The sequence below is a fragment of the Crinia signifera genome, chromosome 2 (genome assembly GCF_055691185.1).
Source record: "Crinia signifera chromosome 2, ASM5569118v1, whole genome shotgun sequence".
Lineage (NCBI taxonomy): Eukaryota > Metazoa > Chordata > Amphibia > Anura > Myobatrachidae > Crinia > Crinia signifera.
The window spans coordinates 358,881,186-358,897,796 of NC_139218.1; the positions used below are offsets into that span (position 1 = coordinate 358,881,186).

Sequence of the window (16,611 nt, forward strand, 5' to 3'; positions counted from 1 at the left end):
GCAAGGATCCTACACTGGGCGGAGAGACACGAAGTCATTCTGTCGGCAGTATACCTGCCAGGAGTCGACAATTGGGAGGCCGACTTTCTGAGCAGGCAGAAGTTCCATCCGGGGGAATGGTCTCTGCATCCCGATGTGTTTCAGGAGCTAGTCAGGAGATGGGGTCTGCCTCAGGTAGACCTCATGGCCTCCAGGCAGAACCATCAGCTTCCCCGTTACGTATCACGAACAAGGGACGCCGCAGCTTGGGCAGTGGACGCTCTGGAGGTTCGGTGGCCCTTCCACTTCGTCTACCTATTTCCTCCGATTCCTCTTCTAGGAAGGATTCTCAAAAAGATAAGAAGAGAGGGGGTCCGAGCCGTGTTGATAGCTCCATTCTGGCCCAGACGCACTTGGTTTGCCGAGATTCAGTCCCTGCTCATAGACCAGCCTTGGACACTCCCGGACAGGCCGGATCTCCTACAGCAGGGACCATTTCTGCACCCGACACTGAAGCCACTCCGTTTAACGGCGTGGCTATTGAAGAAGACATCTTAAGGAAGAAGGGGATACCGGCCTCAGTAATCCCCACGATGTTGGCGGCCCGTAAACCGGTTTCCGCAAGACATTACCACCGGATATGGCGAGCATATTCCACTTGGTGTTCCGCTCGGGGTTACCCGTTCAGGAGTTTCCATCTGCCTAGGCTTCTTCGTTTTCTGCAGTCGGGGTTGGATTCAGGGCTTCGTCTAGCTTCCCTGAAGGTCCAGGTTTCTTCACTGTCCATTCTGTTTCAGAAGAAGTTGGCTTCGCTGCCAGAAATCAAGACGTTTTTGCAAGGGGTGGCCAGAGTCCAGCCCCCCTTCGTTCCTCCTACGCCGCCGTGGGATCTGCCTTTGGTTTTGCGCTTCCTGCAGTCCGATACTTTTGAACCCTTGGAGCAGGTAGATTTAAAATTCCTGACATGGAAGACAGTTACGCTGTTGGCTCTGGCTTCGGCAAGGAGAGTCTCAGAGTTGGGTGCTCTGTCTTGCCGGGCACCTTTTCTTGTTTTTCATTCGGACAGGGCGGAGCTTCGTACGAGGGCCTCCTTCCTGCCTAAAGTGGTTACTTCTTTTCATGTGAATCAACCGATTGTCATCCCTGCCTTTACGGACTCCGACCCGCAATCGGTCTCCCTGGATGTGGTCCGAGCTTTGCGAGTTTATGTGTCCAGAACTGCGTCCTTGAGGAAATCAGACGGCCTATTTGTCCTGTATGACGCCCTTAAACGGGGTTGGCCGGCCTCTAAGCAGACCATAGCTCGCTGGATCAAGCTCACTATTAGGCAGGCCTATTTGGCTGAAGGTAGGGCTCCGCCTTCCTCTATCACAGCTCACTCCACCCGGTCGGTGGGCACGTCGTGGGCGGCGCGACGAGGCGCGTCTTCAGTTCAGTTATGTAGAGCGGCTACTTGGTCGTCCTCTCACACCTTCATTAGGTTCTATAGATTCGACACGTTCGCCTCGTCAGCGGCGGATTTTGGTCGATTGGTCTTGCAGGCTCCTCCGAGTTCTCCCGCCCAAGGGGGAATCTTTGGAACCTCCCCAGCGTGAACGCCAGTGTCCCCTGCCGGATGATAGAGAAAAGAGGAATTTGGTACCTACCGGTAATTCCGTTTCTCTGAATCCGCAGGGGACACTGGCCTCCCTCCCTACTCTGGTCGCCTGCCGGTCATTGTTGTCATGTGTGTACAGTTGTTGTTGTCTGTATATATGCATATATGTTGTAAATATGTGGTTATTTGTCAGTAGTAGTCTGGTGTCCTTCCTCTCGTTCCAATTTTCCTAACTGGGGATTGTGGGTACTAGAGGGGAGGAGCCAGCTGTTTAAAGTTACAGTGTGCCAGTTCCCAGCCATCCACCTCTATTACCCAGCGTGAACGCCAGTGTCCCCTGCGGATTCAGAGAAACGGAATTACCGGTAGGTACCAAATTCCTCTTATTAGTATATCTGGCTCCCACATTTTCATCCTGGCTCCTAGATTTTATAGAAATTTGTCGAGCCTGGAGTTAGATCGGGAAGGATGGTCTGCAAACAATTGGCCATTATTTTTGCTAGGATTTAAAAAAAAAAAAAATGTATGCCTTGACAAACGGGACAAACTGTTCCCCGAAATGTTGGCAGTTGCCATACATATTTTTTGGATGATTTAAATTACATCACTGCATCGGACGTCTTTCTTTCTGCATATCCATTCACACAAAGAAGAGGAAAATACGTAACTTCAGTTCACCTAAAAAAGATGTAGAGAGCAAAACGGAGAGGCATACCAAAAAAAAAAAAACAGAGCAGCATTCTCCGTTTTAGCATTGAATACGCACAATTTCCCATAAGAAAACAACGGCGAGGACCAAGTGGCAAAAGGGGCAAGGCTATTCATTTTTGGTGAACCAGGAGCGCTGAATAGGGTGAGGGCCATTTTTGGCAAAAGGACTGGCCTTCTCTGCAGTTAAAGCACATCTTGTTAAACCCATTGTGGTGGTGTATAGAGCCCAAAATATGAGAATTGTGTCGATGTCCCAATATTTATGGACCTGACTGTATATTAACCATTGGCCTATCCAGTATAGGAGCAAAGCAAGAACGCTTTTGTTTTTTTTTGTTTTTTAAAGTCGAAGAAAAATAACTGTGGCAGAGCCAGGCAGGGTGAGTGAGAGGACTCGGCGGGGGGGCCGGGTGAAATCAGCACACCTGATAACAGCCGCACTCTCACTCACTCGCTCTGGCTGATGCCATCGCACAGTCTCCAGGAATGGAGGCGACGCTGCTGCTGGGATAGAGCCAGGAGAATGGGGGGGCAAGGCTGATTGATCAGCGCGGGTCACGTGACGTGGTGGTGTCTCTAGCTGCATTTGCCTGGCCGCTCAGGTGTCGCGACAGCAGTAGTCGGAATAGACAGCAGCCGGGAGCCGGTGACAGGAAGGGTTCTGGGCAGAGGAGCACAATGCCAGGCGGAGTGGATGGGCCGACGCTGCTGCCTGTGTCAGCGGGGAGAGGCCAGAGACTGGCTCCCCTTCCCGTGCAGCATGGGTAAGCACCCTGGGCACAAGGCCCTGAAGTTGGTAGGGGGCCAGTGGCTGTTGTGATGACACATGAGGGAGGGTGCTTTATTTCTTAATTTTGATATAGATACATACACAGATACTGTCAGCTCGATATTAATACAGTTAATATAGGCAGACATCACAACTGGGTATGCATTTGAATTTGCCCGTCGAGCTGTAACATCACTGACATCAGGTCCTGTGGCCGACATAAATGAGATAGGTGGGTTGGCCATACAAACAGCCAGATATGCTGCAAGATACATCAGCTTCAGCTGTGCTGCAGGGCTGGCCAGATGTATCTGAACTATGCCATTCACAAACATATCGGATGTACACACCTTCCAATATTCTAGAGATATCATGTTTGTTGATTGATCCAAACGCTAGATCATACAAGTGTGTACCATTTTGGTGCGCACAACCAGTGGCACTAACATTACTGTTATCGTGACAGGATGATAACTAGTACAGAATAAAATCACACAGAACAGTAATGCTATGACCAATGACAAACCAAGATTTAAATAGATAACTTCATGCTGAAAACAGAGCAGAACCGAATGTGGTTTTACAGAATACCATTTAAATAAACATTCTGTACACTTTCTGAGGTTCCAATACCTTCCACCCATCCAGAAGTTGGCAGGACAGTTACATGTCAAGGGACTTTTCTACAATCAGGATTTCCCTAAAAACAAACACAAAAAGTGTGTATGTGGAATCGCCTACTGGAGGTGTGGCCACATGCACCAGACATTGCCTCGATGTATGCTATATGTTTCAGTCTGATTACTGGTTCTGTAAGACTGTATGGGGTGTATAGTGAAAGGTGCACCTATTACAGCCAAAATTATTAAGAATTTAATAAAAGCATGCCATAAGGAAGCAATTGCTTTGCAAGCAATGGCTGCGAAGGATCATAGAAACACTGGCACTTTGCAAACACCAACATCACATATTTTGGTACTTGTGTATAGGCGCCCGATTTTTTCATTGCATGCCACTAAAGGCATGCAATGCGATTTTTCATTATAAAGACCCGATTTTTAATTGTATAGTCACCCATGGGTGATTTCATACCCCCACTATCCAACTACGCATGGAGTTGATTTTATATAGTGTGGCGAGCGCAGCGAGCCCCGCAAGGGGACGTTGATTACTTTACATGTATTCTGCGTCCGCTCGCCATGCTTCGGGCTCGGTGGCTCGTTGCGCTCTCCACACTATATAAAATCACATTGCATGACTTAAGTAGTGCAATGCAATACAATGAAAAAAATCGGGCGCCCAGATATTACACAAGTACCCATATTTTCTTTTTATTTGCAATGGTGAGGTTCAGTAATTGTCAGTACGTGGATATGAATATCAGCACGGATTCTGAGATTTCCAAGTAACGCACATGGCCTTCCAGCAACATAAGAAGGACTTATACTCAGTATTGTGAAAGAACCTGTGAAGGTAGAGAATAGTGTATAGATTGTAAGCTTGTAGCAGGACCCTCCTACCTTCATGTCTGTCTGTTGTTACCCAGTTTGTGCTATCACTGTCTACAATTGTAAAGCGCAACGGAATCTGCTGCGCTATATAAGAAACTGAATTAATAAATAGTAGCAACAGAAAATGTCACTCTCTGTGGGGGGCATAGAACAGGTTTAATTTATTTAGGTCTATCACGAAAAGTAGATTCTATAGCTGTCTGCTAATCAGAACAAAACCAAACATACCATGATCAGTGGGAAATGTAGACAATGAACACTATCAGCCTATACCATAACAAGTCTCTTTTATATTAATAAACAATTTAACCAAAGCGTACATTACTAGTCACTATTTAGGAGTTTATTCAATTTAAGAGGTTGAGCATTTAAATTTGCAATAAGCAGGGATTGAAGTAAATACGGAACTACCAGAGCAAGTCATGGATATGTGGTGGAGACAGATGTTTTCACTATCCCCAACACTGCTACCTATGTAGTAGTGATACTTACCGCCACTACCCAGCCAGTGTGAATGCTTAACCAGAGGTCACACATGGCTGAAGGAATTGAATTGTATCCATCCATGCAGCTTAACCTCCTTCCCATAGGAAGGAGCATAGCACTGGGAACAAAATGCCATCTGAAGATTGTTCCTGCAGGCAACCTTCCATAGCTTTCAGTTATCTGAATCTGCTCAATAATAGACAGCACCATCAGGGTCATAATAATGAGAGGGACCTAGTGCCTGATTCTGGTTCACTCACAAAAGCAGACTCCTTCTCTAATGGACAAAACCATGCTGGTGCAGATGTAACATGTGCAGAGATTTAAGGTGCCCATACACATACCAATTACCCGGTACTTTTTGTGCTAAAATAGCATCGTTGTGCATGGGATGCGATGCTATTTTAGCACAAAAAGTACCAGGTAATTGGTACATGTATGGGCACCTTTAGATTTGGGTGTTCTTTTGTTTCTGCGCAGGGTAAATACTGGCTGCTTTATTCTTACTCTGCAATATAGATATCAGTTTTAAGTACAAACCGCACCCAAATGTAACTCTCTCTGCACGTTACATCTGCCACCCCCCTCCCATATATTAAGGAAGGAGTTTGCATTTGCGAGTGAACCAGAATCAGTGTTTCTGCATGTGTAACAAGCCCAACAGTGACTACCACATAGGCCCAATAGAATGAAAAAGTAGAGACGCTGCTTATATAAACACGGAATATCACAAGTGGGGTGTGACAATCTCACAAGCAAGCTGTGAGTGTGGATCCTGGAGATTCTCTGTCTCAGAGAGATAATGAAATACATTTAAAAACGAAACCACAAGAATTACTACATATTATACAGCCCTAAAAGTGGCCCAAAACCTATGCCTCGTACACGCGGGCTACGTACACACTGAATAGCTCAGATTGCTGCACCAGCGATGTGTGCTGAGCGATCTGTTATCTCTTGGAACAGCTTTGACCCAATGGATGTAAGAGACATTACCGAAATTACCCGAAGGCTGCGTCCCGCCACCTGTGACCTGGACCCTGCCTCAACTAAGCTGCTAATAGGTTGCATGGATAGAATCGGACCTGTATTTGCAAAAATAATTCAAAGCTCTCTGCAAAAAGGCATTTTTCCTGAGCAACTAAAGCAGAGGTGGGGAACCTTTTTTCTACCAAGGGACATTTGGATATTTATAAAATCCTTCGGGGGCCATATAAAAATGATCAACTTAAAAATTACATTATACACACGGGCAGCGGCATATACATGCGGCCCATTATACACACGGGCAGCGGCATATACATGCGGGCCATTATACACACAGGCAGCGGCATATACATGCGGGCCATTATACACACAGGCAGCGGCATATACATGCGGGCCATTATACACACGGGCAGCGCAATATACATGCGGGCCATTATACACACAGGCAGCGGCATATACATGCGGGCCATTATACACACAGGCAGCGGCATATACATGCGGGCCATTATACACACAGGCAGCGGCATATACATGCGGGCCATTATACACACAGGCAGCGGCATATACATGCGGGCCATTATACACACAGGCAGCGGCATATACAAGCGGGCATTATACACACAGGCAGCGGCATATACATGCGGGCCATTATACACACAGGCAGCGGCATATACATGCGGGCCATTATACACACAGGCAGCGGCATATACATGCGGGCCATTATACACACAGGCAGCGGCATATACAAGCGGGCATTATACACACGGGCAGCGGCATATACATGCGGGCATTATACACACGGGCAGCGGCATATACATGCGGGCATTATACACACGGGCAGCGGCATATACATGCGGGCCATTATACACACGGGCAGCGGCATATACATGCGGGCCATTATACACACGGGCAGCGGCATATACATGCGGGCCATTATACACACGGGCAGCGGCATATACATGCGGGCCATTATACACACGGGCAGCGGCATATACATGCGGGCCATTATACACACGGGCAGCGGCATATACATGCGGGCATTATACACACCGGCTGCGGCATATACATGCGGGCATTATACACACACCGGCAGCGGCATATACATGCGGGCATTATACACACACCGGCAGTAGCATATACATGCGGGCATTATACACACCGGCAGTGGCATATACATGCGGGCATTATACACACGGGCAGTGGCATATACATGTGGGCATTCTACACATGGGCAGCGGTATATACATGCGGACATACACATAACAGTTCTGCCCACCACTGCAGAGACACCACAGGGCTGGCTAACTAATGCACAGCAGTGTGAGGGTGATATGGATAACAGATCCAGAGGTTGTCATTTATTTATAAAAAGTGACAGTATGGAGGACAGGGAGTGTCACCCAGAAACAGGTTTATGTGATTTTGTCCGATTATGCAGCACTGGGGAAGGGAGGTCGGCATGAGTGAGGCTGCTGGTCACTGGGTGTTTGGGCGAGAGAGAGAGAGGAGGAGCAAGAGGCAGCCAGGGACAGTGATGAGCGAGAAGCAGCAGGGAAAGGAGGTGGCCCTTAACGCCGTCCACCATTTACCTTCTTAACAGGCATTAGCTCTGGTTACACAGCGTGATGGCGGCTGCTAGACTCCTCCCGCAATGCTCCCGCCCATGCAGTGCATGGTGGGCGCATCACAACACCTGCGAGAGCTTCCTAGTTCCTACAGCCCGCAGTGATTGGTGGCTTCTGATCCCCTATTGTCCCACTCAATTACTGCGATTGGTTGATGAAGGACTACTAATAGCACCCAGAATCTCCCTGAATTAATCTGGGGGGGGGGGGGGGGGGGTACACCAACTCTATGGAACTCATTTCCCCGCTCAGTTAGAGAAGTTTCCACTCTGGAAACATTCAAAAATAGACTCAAGTTGTTAGTTTGTTTTTTATTTTGTGCTGTAAAAGGCTAATGCAGGCACTTTGACTTTGGACAGGCATGTTCAAACGGTGTCCCTCCAGCTGTTGTGAAACTACACATCCCAGCATGCCTTGCCATAGTTTCAGCATTCCCTAATAGCAAAACCGTGGCAAGGCATGCTGAGACTTGTAGTTTCACAACAGTTGGAGTTTCTCCTCCTCCAGTGCATCCCATCGCTATGGGGCACACACACACACACACACACACACACACACACACAGCGATTTGTACTTTATTTATAAGCAAGCTAGTCATATCGCTTAGAAATGGGGCTTCAATCGCGTAGTATGGTAGGTAGCACAGATTAATGATCTCTCACATGAACAATTTTGTAACAAATCCCTAATATCTATTATTTAGATATTATTGTAACAAATCCCTATATTCTATTCGGAATGTTGTCGCTAGACTAATTTTTCCTGCAGAATGTTCAACAGCTTCTCCACTCTGCACAAAATACTTCTATAAACAAAAGACAAGAACCCAACTGCAGTAAAATATACTGTACATCCTTTTCTCCAAATATCTCCCAACAAAATCACTCCTGCACCTCACTCCAACATGCATTACCTGCTCCCAGATTTCTTTCAGCAGCATCCACTTTGCGGAATTCCCTCTAGCCGCCAAATCTTCATGTGTTTCCCGTAATCTCTTTAGGGAAGCTTTCTTTTTTTCCTAATTACAGAACCTAATTACTACTGCTACTACACAGAACCCACAACATTTATTCTCCATCTATACTCAGACACTCCAGCTGAGTCACATAGCCCCACATAAGGCAGAATTACATTTTGGGGGCGAAAAGGGCAAATGTTGTTGCATCCTGTAAATGCTGGCAATGGCAGCCCAATTTGCACCCTTTACCCAGCTGATTTACATTACTTTCGCAAGAGATCCAGCCGCCATAAACATCGGTGGGTGTTGTGCGAATTCAGCCAGGTAAACAAGTCAGCAACAATTAAATTCTGCTCTCTTCATTGTTGTGGGTGCCACCAATATGCAATAAGCCTATTGGTGGCTTGATACATCTCCTCTGAGACCTAGGTACACACCTAAAGAGTTGTTTGTTCAATCTGTCTGTTGATAACAAAAATCTTGTAATGTAGGGGTGCAAACGTTGCAAAACTGACAGAAACCATTGTTTGGTTGAATTAGTTTTATTTAACAAATTTGTCGGTACTCGTTTCCTAGCACGGCGCCACCGATTTTAATTGTATGAAATCGGGTCGATCGCATTGCATGCAACCAAATCGTATGCGATGCGATTGACCCAACTGACCCGATTTTTACATTGGAACCAATGTTAAATGCCCCCCAGACCCCATTTTTCATTGTATGCCCCCCATTGTTAACGCCACGATCAACGTCAACCCGAAGCGTGGAGAGCACAGCGAGCCCGCGAGGGGCGGCGGTATGCTTCCTCCGACCTTTTCAGACCCCCACTATCCACATCAGCGTGGAGTTGATTTTATATAGTGTGGCGAGCGCAGCAAGCCACCGAGCCCGAAGTGTGGCGAGGGGACGTGTAATACGTCTGAAGTAATGTGCGTATGCTCACCACACTATATAAAATCAACTCCACGCCGACGTGGATAGTGGGGGTATGAAAAAGGTCGGAGGAAGCATACCGCCGCCCCTCGCGGGCTCGCTACCTTAAGGTGTGTACCTAATATAAAGCATACGGTCTTATTTCTTTTGATCGGGATGACAAACAGGACAATTTTTTTGGTCAAATGAAAGTCCCAATATACATTATGCTATTACAAACTAGCAATTTTCTGACACACAAGACTAAATTTGCATATGTCCACCCACAACGAGGATGACAGTGTCAGTAAACCATTGGAATATGGGCAGAATATTAAGAATGCGCGCGCACACACACAGACACACACACACACACACGCACACGCAGCCCCATATCGGATAATTGACATTTCTGGTCTAGACCTACCCTGGGGATAATCGAAGGAATACCAGGGAACAATTGAAGGAATACATTTGTGTGTGTTGGTTTTTAACTGTTTTAATCGTGACGTGCTCATGCATACACATTAAACAATAAATGAGGCTGATCATCTGATTATGGGCAAAATCAACCCAATTATACCCCTTTCATACTATACAAATAACCCTGGTCCAACCCAGGGTTTTGAAAGGTCAACCGGGTCTCTGTGCAGTGTGAAAGCACCATTTTGAAAAACTTGGGTCCAGCGACCAGACATTCCAACCCAGATTAAAAGAATGGTTTTACCTGGGTCGGAGCAGGGTTGCTGGACAGTCTGAATGGGTAACCCGGTTCGAGTGACATGGGTACCATTCACTGCTATGGAGGGGGCAGCAGTGTCACTTCAGTGATACTTCCTCCCCCACCCCGCCCCCCAGGTCACTGACAGCCACAGGTAGCGCAAATGCCGGATCGCCCCCGGCACGGACCCTGTCCAAATCCAGGTGCGACCCGTTATTTGCGATCTGAAAGGGGTTATAGTGTGTACATAGCTGAAGAATGTAGAAGTAGACAAGTGGAGCAGTTGCCAATAGCAAACAATGAATTATAGCAAGTACATTGTATAAAATGAGAGAAAAGTTGAATGGTTTTTATGGCTAACTTCTTCACTCTTTAGAAAGTCGGATACATTTCCCATAAACACTATGCACTTAATGTATCAAACGCCTACTTCCCTGTAGACTGTAAACAGGGCCCTGTAACCACTATGTCTGTTATTATACAGTCTAGTTTTACTATATTGTTTGTTCACAAATGTACTACAAGCACTATATAGATAAATGTTCATAAATTCTTCTATTTGATTGGGCAGGATACACTAAAGCCCACATTCTGCAGTAAACTTCAGAATAAGTTACAGCTGAAATGTTGCTCATCTGTAGTTGGGACATAAGTCTTTTGAGATAGATGTAGTTGGGACATAAGTCTTTTGAGATAGATTTATAAGCAGCGGCTTTTGAAAGGGACCGATTTTCTGCAATTTGAATCCTGGAATATAAAATAGAATTAATAAATCCAAAACATGCCTGGTTTTACATTTTAGTTTACGTGCTTACATTTTTGGGTTAGTCACATGCTTTCGACTGCACAGGGAAATGCACTGAAGTCCATTAAGCAGTATAAAAAGGAAGTACCAGCGAAGGCCTGGCATCCTTGACTAAAGAGTGACGAACCCGAAACGTGTTGGCTGCAGAAGCCGGGAGAGTTGAACGGACAACCGGAAGCACGTTACCCGAACTTCCGGTTTCAAGCCAGACAAAAAAAAAAAAATAATAATAAATGCAGAATTCGGGAGACAGAGACGTGGACCAAGATATGACAGCACCACATGGACCATGCAGACAATACGAGCAGGTATTTTAGGGAAAGTCTAGCTCACTGTCCAACTGTGTGATCCCCAGTGCCACTCTAACCAATATTCCCAATACCAACCAATGCCACTCATGGAAACATTAAGCTTTTTTAACTCCCCTAACCCCTTCCAGGCAAGCGCGTTCATTATTAAAGTATGTTCGCAAGCGCTTCCAATTTTATCTAGCTTACATTTTTGGGTAAAAATGAACTAACTTTGGGCATTGAAAGTAGATCAAGTGAAAACGTACAGTACAAGTGCTTTTCTTTAGAGCTCCATTGTATACTTCAGCTGTTCATCCTTAGGTGACTACTTTGTATACTTATACATTTTAACTTAACACATTCAAGCTGAGCTATGACTGGCTGGAGGATTTCAGCCAGTCAGAAATGAGGGAACTACAGTAGATCTGGTACTTGTTTCCCAGAGCGTCGCGCCCACTAAGCAAATAGCTTAGTGGGCTATTCTGCGTAAGAAAATCGCATTGCATGTAATTTTTGCATGGCATGCGATGCGATTTTCCTATGTAATTTATTCACTGCTCTCTGGCAGAGAATAAATTACATACATCGCATCCGATATTGGATCCAATATCCTGTAAAATCAGATCCAATATCGGATGCGATCGCACCCGATTTTATATCGGATGCGATGTATGGAATTTATTCACTGCCGGAGAGCAGTGAATAAATTACATAGGAAAATCGCATTGCATGCCACGCAAAAAACGCATGCGATGCAATTTCACTACGGTACCGTATGTAGTGAAATCGGGCGCCGTTCTAGGAAACAAGTACCGTAGATCTTGTATGTTATTGGCTGTAAAACTGGGCATACATTATTCAATTATTAGCCCAATCTACAGCTTCTTGGTGGATCAGGCTGATGATTGCAAAGCGTATGGCCACAACAGATCAGCAATGATCCAATGGCCAGATCACTGTTCGGCTGCATCTGTCATTGTATGCACTGCCATGGCTGAGGATACATGCCCCTGATGCTTCACATGAGAGCGATAAAAGGTGTCATCACCAGGTGAAGAAAGCAAATATGACCATACTGTGCAATATCCCCTTGATATCTGAAGGGTTTCAGATTTGTCTTACAGACTGAAAAAAAAAAAAAAAAAACATCTGACAAAGTATGCATAGCAATAAGTTACAAAGCATCCAATTAAAAACAAAATCAGGAGGATGCAATCAAGTGTCAGGAAGCAATTTCAAAATTGTACCCAGGTTCCTAACTGGAATACACCACAGGATTGTCTTTTGTGCGACACTTGATGCAAATATACCTAGACCTACTTTTCAGGTTAACGTCTAACATACTCTACTCGTCATCAACAGATAGGTTGTTTGCTCTTCACAATCAAGTATAGTTGAGAGTATAAAGTGCATAGTGATGGCAAAACCTCCATACCTGAACCTGATGCAAGTACCCAAATTCAGTGGGAAATCTGTTTGTAACCTCCTTAAAAAATGTTCTATTCACAATGTATCTAACAAAGATTTATTTATTGAAGACAACAACAGAACGATGTAAAACAAAATAAAGATACTTTTTGACACCCTATGGATCGCATTTCATATCATCTCTCGGGGGGTGATATTTAGAATGTATCATCTCACCATAAGTGGGTGCTGCGGTGGGCTTGGCTTCCACTGAAGTTCTGCGGCACCACCACAGACGGCTTGTTAGGTGTAGATCCCCAGGATAAAGTGCAAAAGTGCGTCCAAGAATAAAGTGTCCAAGTACTGATAAAGTGCAATTAGTGCACTGGCAATCGACACGTATGTGTCGCAAATTGTAGCAGCAACGTGTTTCGGAGACACGCAAGTCTCCTTTTTCAAGCTGGATGTGTACACATACTGCCGCCTTAGACTTTATCCTGGGGATCTACACCTAACAAGCCGCCTGCGGTGGTGCCGCAGAACTTCAGTGGAAGCCTAGCACACCGCAGCACCCACTTATGGTGAGATGATACATTCTAAATATCACCCCCGAGAGATGAAATGAAATGCGATCCATAGGGTGTCAAAAAGTATCTTTATTTTGTTTTACATCGTTCTGTTGTCTTCTTCAATAAATCTTTGTTAGTTACATCGTGTATAGAACATTTTTTAAGGAGGTTGCGCCCAACCAAAAACATACTTTTTTGCAATTCTGAGTTCTATAGGAGGCGGTGTACCTCCTTTTTATGTTTTGGCAGGCAGCACCCCCTTAATTCATTGCGCTCTCATCTCATTCAACTCCACAAACATTTGTTGTTGGAAAAAAATCTGTTTGTAAAGCAACGCATATCATGGTACATAGGTAGGCTATGCATGCATATATACTGTACACTCACCAAAACATAGTTGCTAAAGTTATTTATCCATGTTTCAAATAATCTAAATGCAAGTCTCATAAAGGCTGTTAAAACAGCGCACATGATTTACCATTCTACTGAATTAAACATAGCACCTACAACAGTAATAAGCAACCGATACACTTTAAGAACAGCAGCGGCTGGCCCACTACCTTCATCTCAAAAAGGTCAAATTAATAGGACTTTAATCAAAGGAAAGAAATACCCAATTATTGTAACATATCAGATAGTCAATTATTACAAGGTATAAGAAACAAAAGGCAATAACATAGTAGGAAGAAACTGGGGGCTGCAAAGTGAAGGCTTTGTAGGACAGCATTGGCCTATCCAATTGTAAAGCGCAACGAAATATGTTGCGCTATATAAGAAACTGTAAATAGATGAAATAATAATCACTGTCATAGAAAGCACAATGACCATGCCATCTCTCTACAGTTACTGAACACAAGTGACAACATTGGCCTTGGTAACATTAGTACAGGTTCCATAGGAAGAGGCTACATATGGGCAGACCCTCCCACTTCCCCTGTATATATACAGACAGGAGAGCTGCTGCTGCTGACACTGGTGACAAGGAGCAGGTGCAGTGGCAGCAGCTGTGGGGGAACTACAAGTTTCAGCGTGCCCTGCTACCTGATGCACAGGACAGGGGTGTTCCCGGGGATGCCACACTGTTATGTACAGACCCCCTCCCCCCTGCAACCCCGACCAGGCCTCCCCGTACTTACTGGCCAGGCGCTGTCCGTCCACCAGACCCCCCAGCTCCACCTTCTTGCCCCCGGGGGTGATGGGCATGACGGGCGGCGGGTACCCGACCAGGCTGCTGCTACTATGGATGCCCAGCGGCTCCTCGTGCAGGAACTGGCACTCGTCCCCGTAGAAGCAGGTCTTATCCTTGGCGTAGTAGCGGCAGTACTTCAGCTTTACCCCAGGCAACCCCACGGGACCCAGCGGGGACGCCGCCACCACCGACGCCGCGACTGGGTTCGGGGTCAGACCAGCGTTCATGGCCGCGGTACAGCTGTTCCTGGCTCGGTGCTAGGCGCCAGCATGGGGGGGCTCCCGTGTGACAGTGGCGGTGCTGCCCCGGGCCTATGCTGCGGGTCACCAGCGGGGGGGAGGGCCCGGGCTGCTGTCTGTACGCCCCCTCCTGTGCTCCGACTCTCCCGGGCAGCGCTCCCTGGCTGATTCCCCTCACTGCTGCTGCTGTTTTCCTGTGTTCCTCTTCCTGAGCTCGCCGTGTTCTGCGCCTGCGCGGCCCGGGGAATGCTGGGAGCTGCGGCCTCCCCCCCACTGCTCCACTCACCGCTCACTGTCAGTCCGCGCTTATCTGCGCTGCCCGGCGGCTTCCGGCAACAGCAGCGGGTGCCAGCCAGAGCAGTGCGGCGGCCCGGGTGTCCTCAGCGCCCTCCCATCGCTTGTTGTGACGTCGTGAGGGTTCTCCTGCGTCACCAGGGGCGCTCCACAGTGCTGGTGTTAGGGGCGTAACTTAGACTCTGTGGGCCCCATAGCAATATCTTCAAAGCACCCCCTTATCCACTAGCTTCCCCCCTAACGCCACCACCTTGTCACTACTACAGTGCCCCCTTAGGGGAGCAAGAGTGAGAGACAAAATGGGTGTGAGGAGGGGGGTGTCTCGGAAACAGAGAGGCTGTCAGAAGTAAAGGGAAAGAGAGTGAGTGGGGTATCGAAGGATTGAAGCAATCAGGAGTGACAGTGTCAGGGACAGTGACGAGGCTGAAGTTGGCTTCTTATTCGAGCTCCAGCTTCTTATTCAGGACAATCACTTTTACAAGGGTTAATGAATCTTGGACCACAAATTTGACTGCAGAAAACACAGGGGGGTCACTTACATATGACCCACTAGCAATTTCTTTTGACCAACAAGGATTTGGGCAGAAAATGGGCACAAAAATGGGCATGGGTCCCAGATATCATTTTGAATAAGTAACTGGTGTCCTGCAAGGGTTAAACAGCGTTGGTCAAACAGTATGACACTTGAAACCTGCACAGGGGGGTCAGATACATATGACCCACTTGAAATTTCTTTTGACCAACAAGGATTTGGGCAGAAATAGGGCAGTAAAGTGGGCATGGGTCACAGATGTCATCATTTTGAATAAGTAGCTGGTGTTCTGCAAGGGTTAAACAGCGTTGGTCCAAAAAATGTAAACTTGGAATCCACACAGGGGGATCACTTACATATGACCCACTTGCCATTTATTTTGACTAACAAGGATTTGGGCAGAAAATGGGCACTAAAGTGGGCATAGGTCCCAGATTTCATCATTTTGAATAAGTAGCTGGTGTCCTGCAAGGGTTAAACAGCGTTGGTCAAACAGTATGACACTTGATACCTGCACAGGGGGGTCAGATACATATGACCCACTTGCAATTTCTTTTGACCAACAAGGATTTGGGTATAAATTGGGCACGAAACTGGGCATAGGTCCCAGATGTCATTATTTTGAATAAGTAGCTGGTGTCCTGCAAGGGTTAAACAGCGTTGGTCAAAAAATATTACACTGGAAAACCACACAGGGGGGTCACTTACATATGACCCACTTGCCATTTCTTTTGACCAACAAGGATTTGGGCAGAAATAGGGCACTAAAGTGGGCATGGGTCCCAGAATCATCATTTTGAATAAGTAGCTGGTGTTCTGCAAGGGTTAAACAGTGTTGGTCAAAAATTTTTACACTTGGAATCCACACAGGGGGGTCACTTACATATGACCCACTTGCCATTTCTTTTGACCAACAAGGATTTTGGCAGTATTAGGGCAGTAAAGTGGGCATGGGTCACAGATGTCATCATTTTGAATAAGTAGCTGGTGTTCTGCAAGGGTTAAACAGCGTTGGTCAAAAAAATTTACA

At 46.3% G+C, this 16,611-nt stretch overlaps 1 protein-coding gene across 1 annotated transcript in view; it reads right to left on the reverse strand.

Moving 5' to 3' along the window:
• PAN3 (poly(A) specific ribonuclease subunit PAN3) overlaps positions 1-15,161 on the reverse strand; it is a 69,361-nt gene extending 54,200 nt beyond the window's left edge. Inside the window, exon 1 of the mRNA XM_083169860.1 lies at positions 14,464-15,161. Within this exon, the coding sequence (XP_083025986.1) occupies positions 14,464-14,743 (280 nt within the window). The 5' untranslated portion in view covers positions 14,744-15,161. The remainder of the gene's footprint in view (positions 1-14,463) is intronic.
• Positions 15,162-16,611: the final 1,450 nt, after the last annotated feature.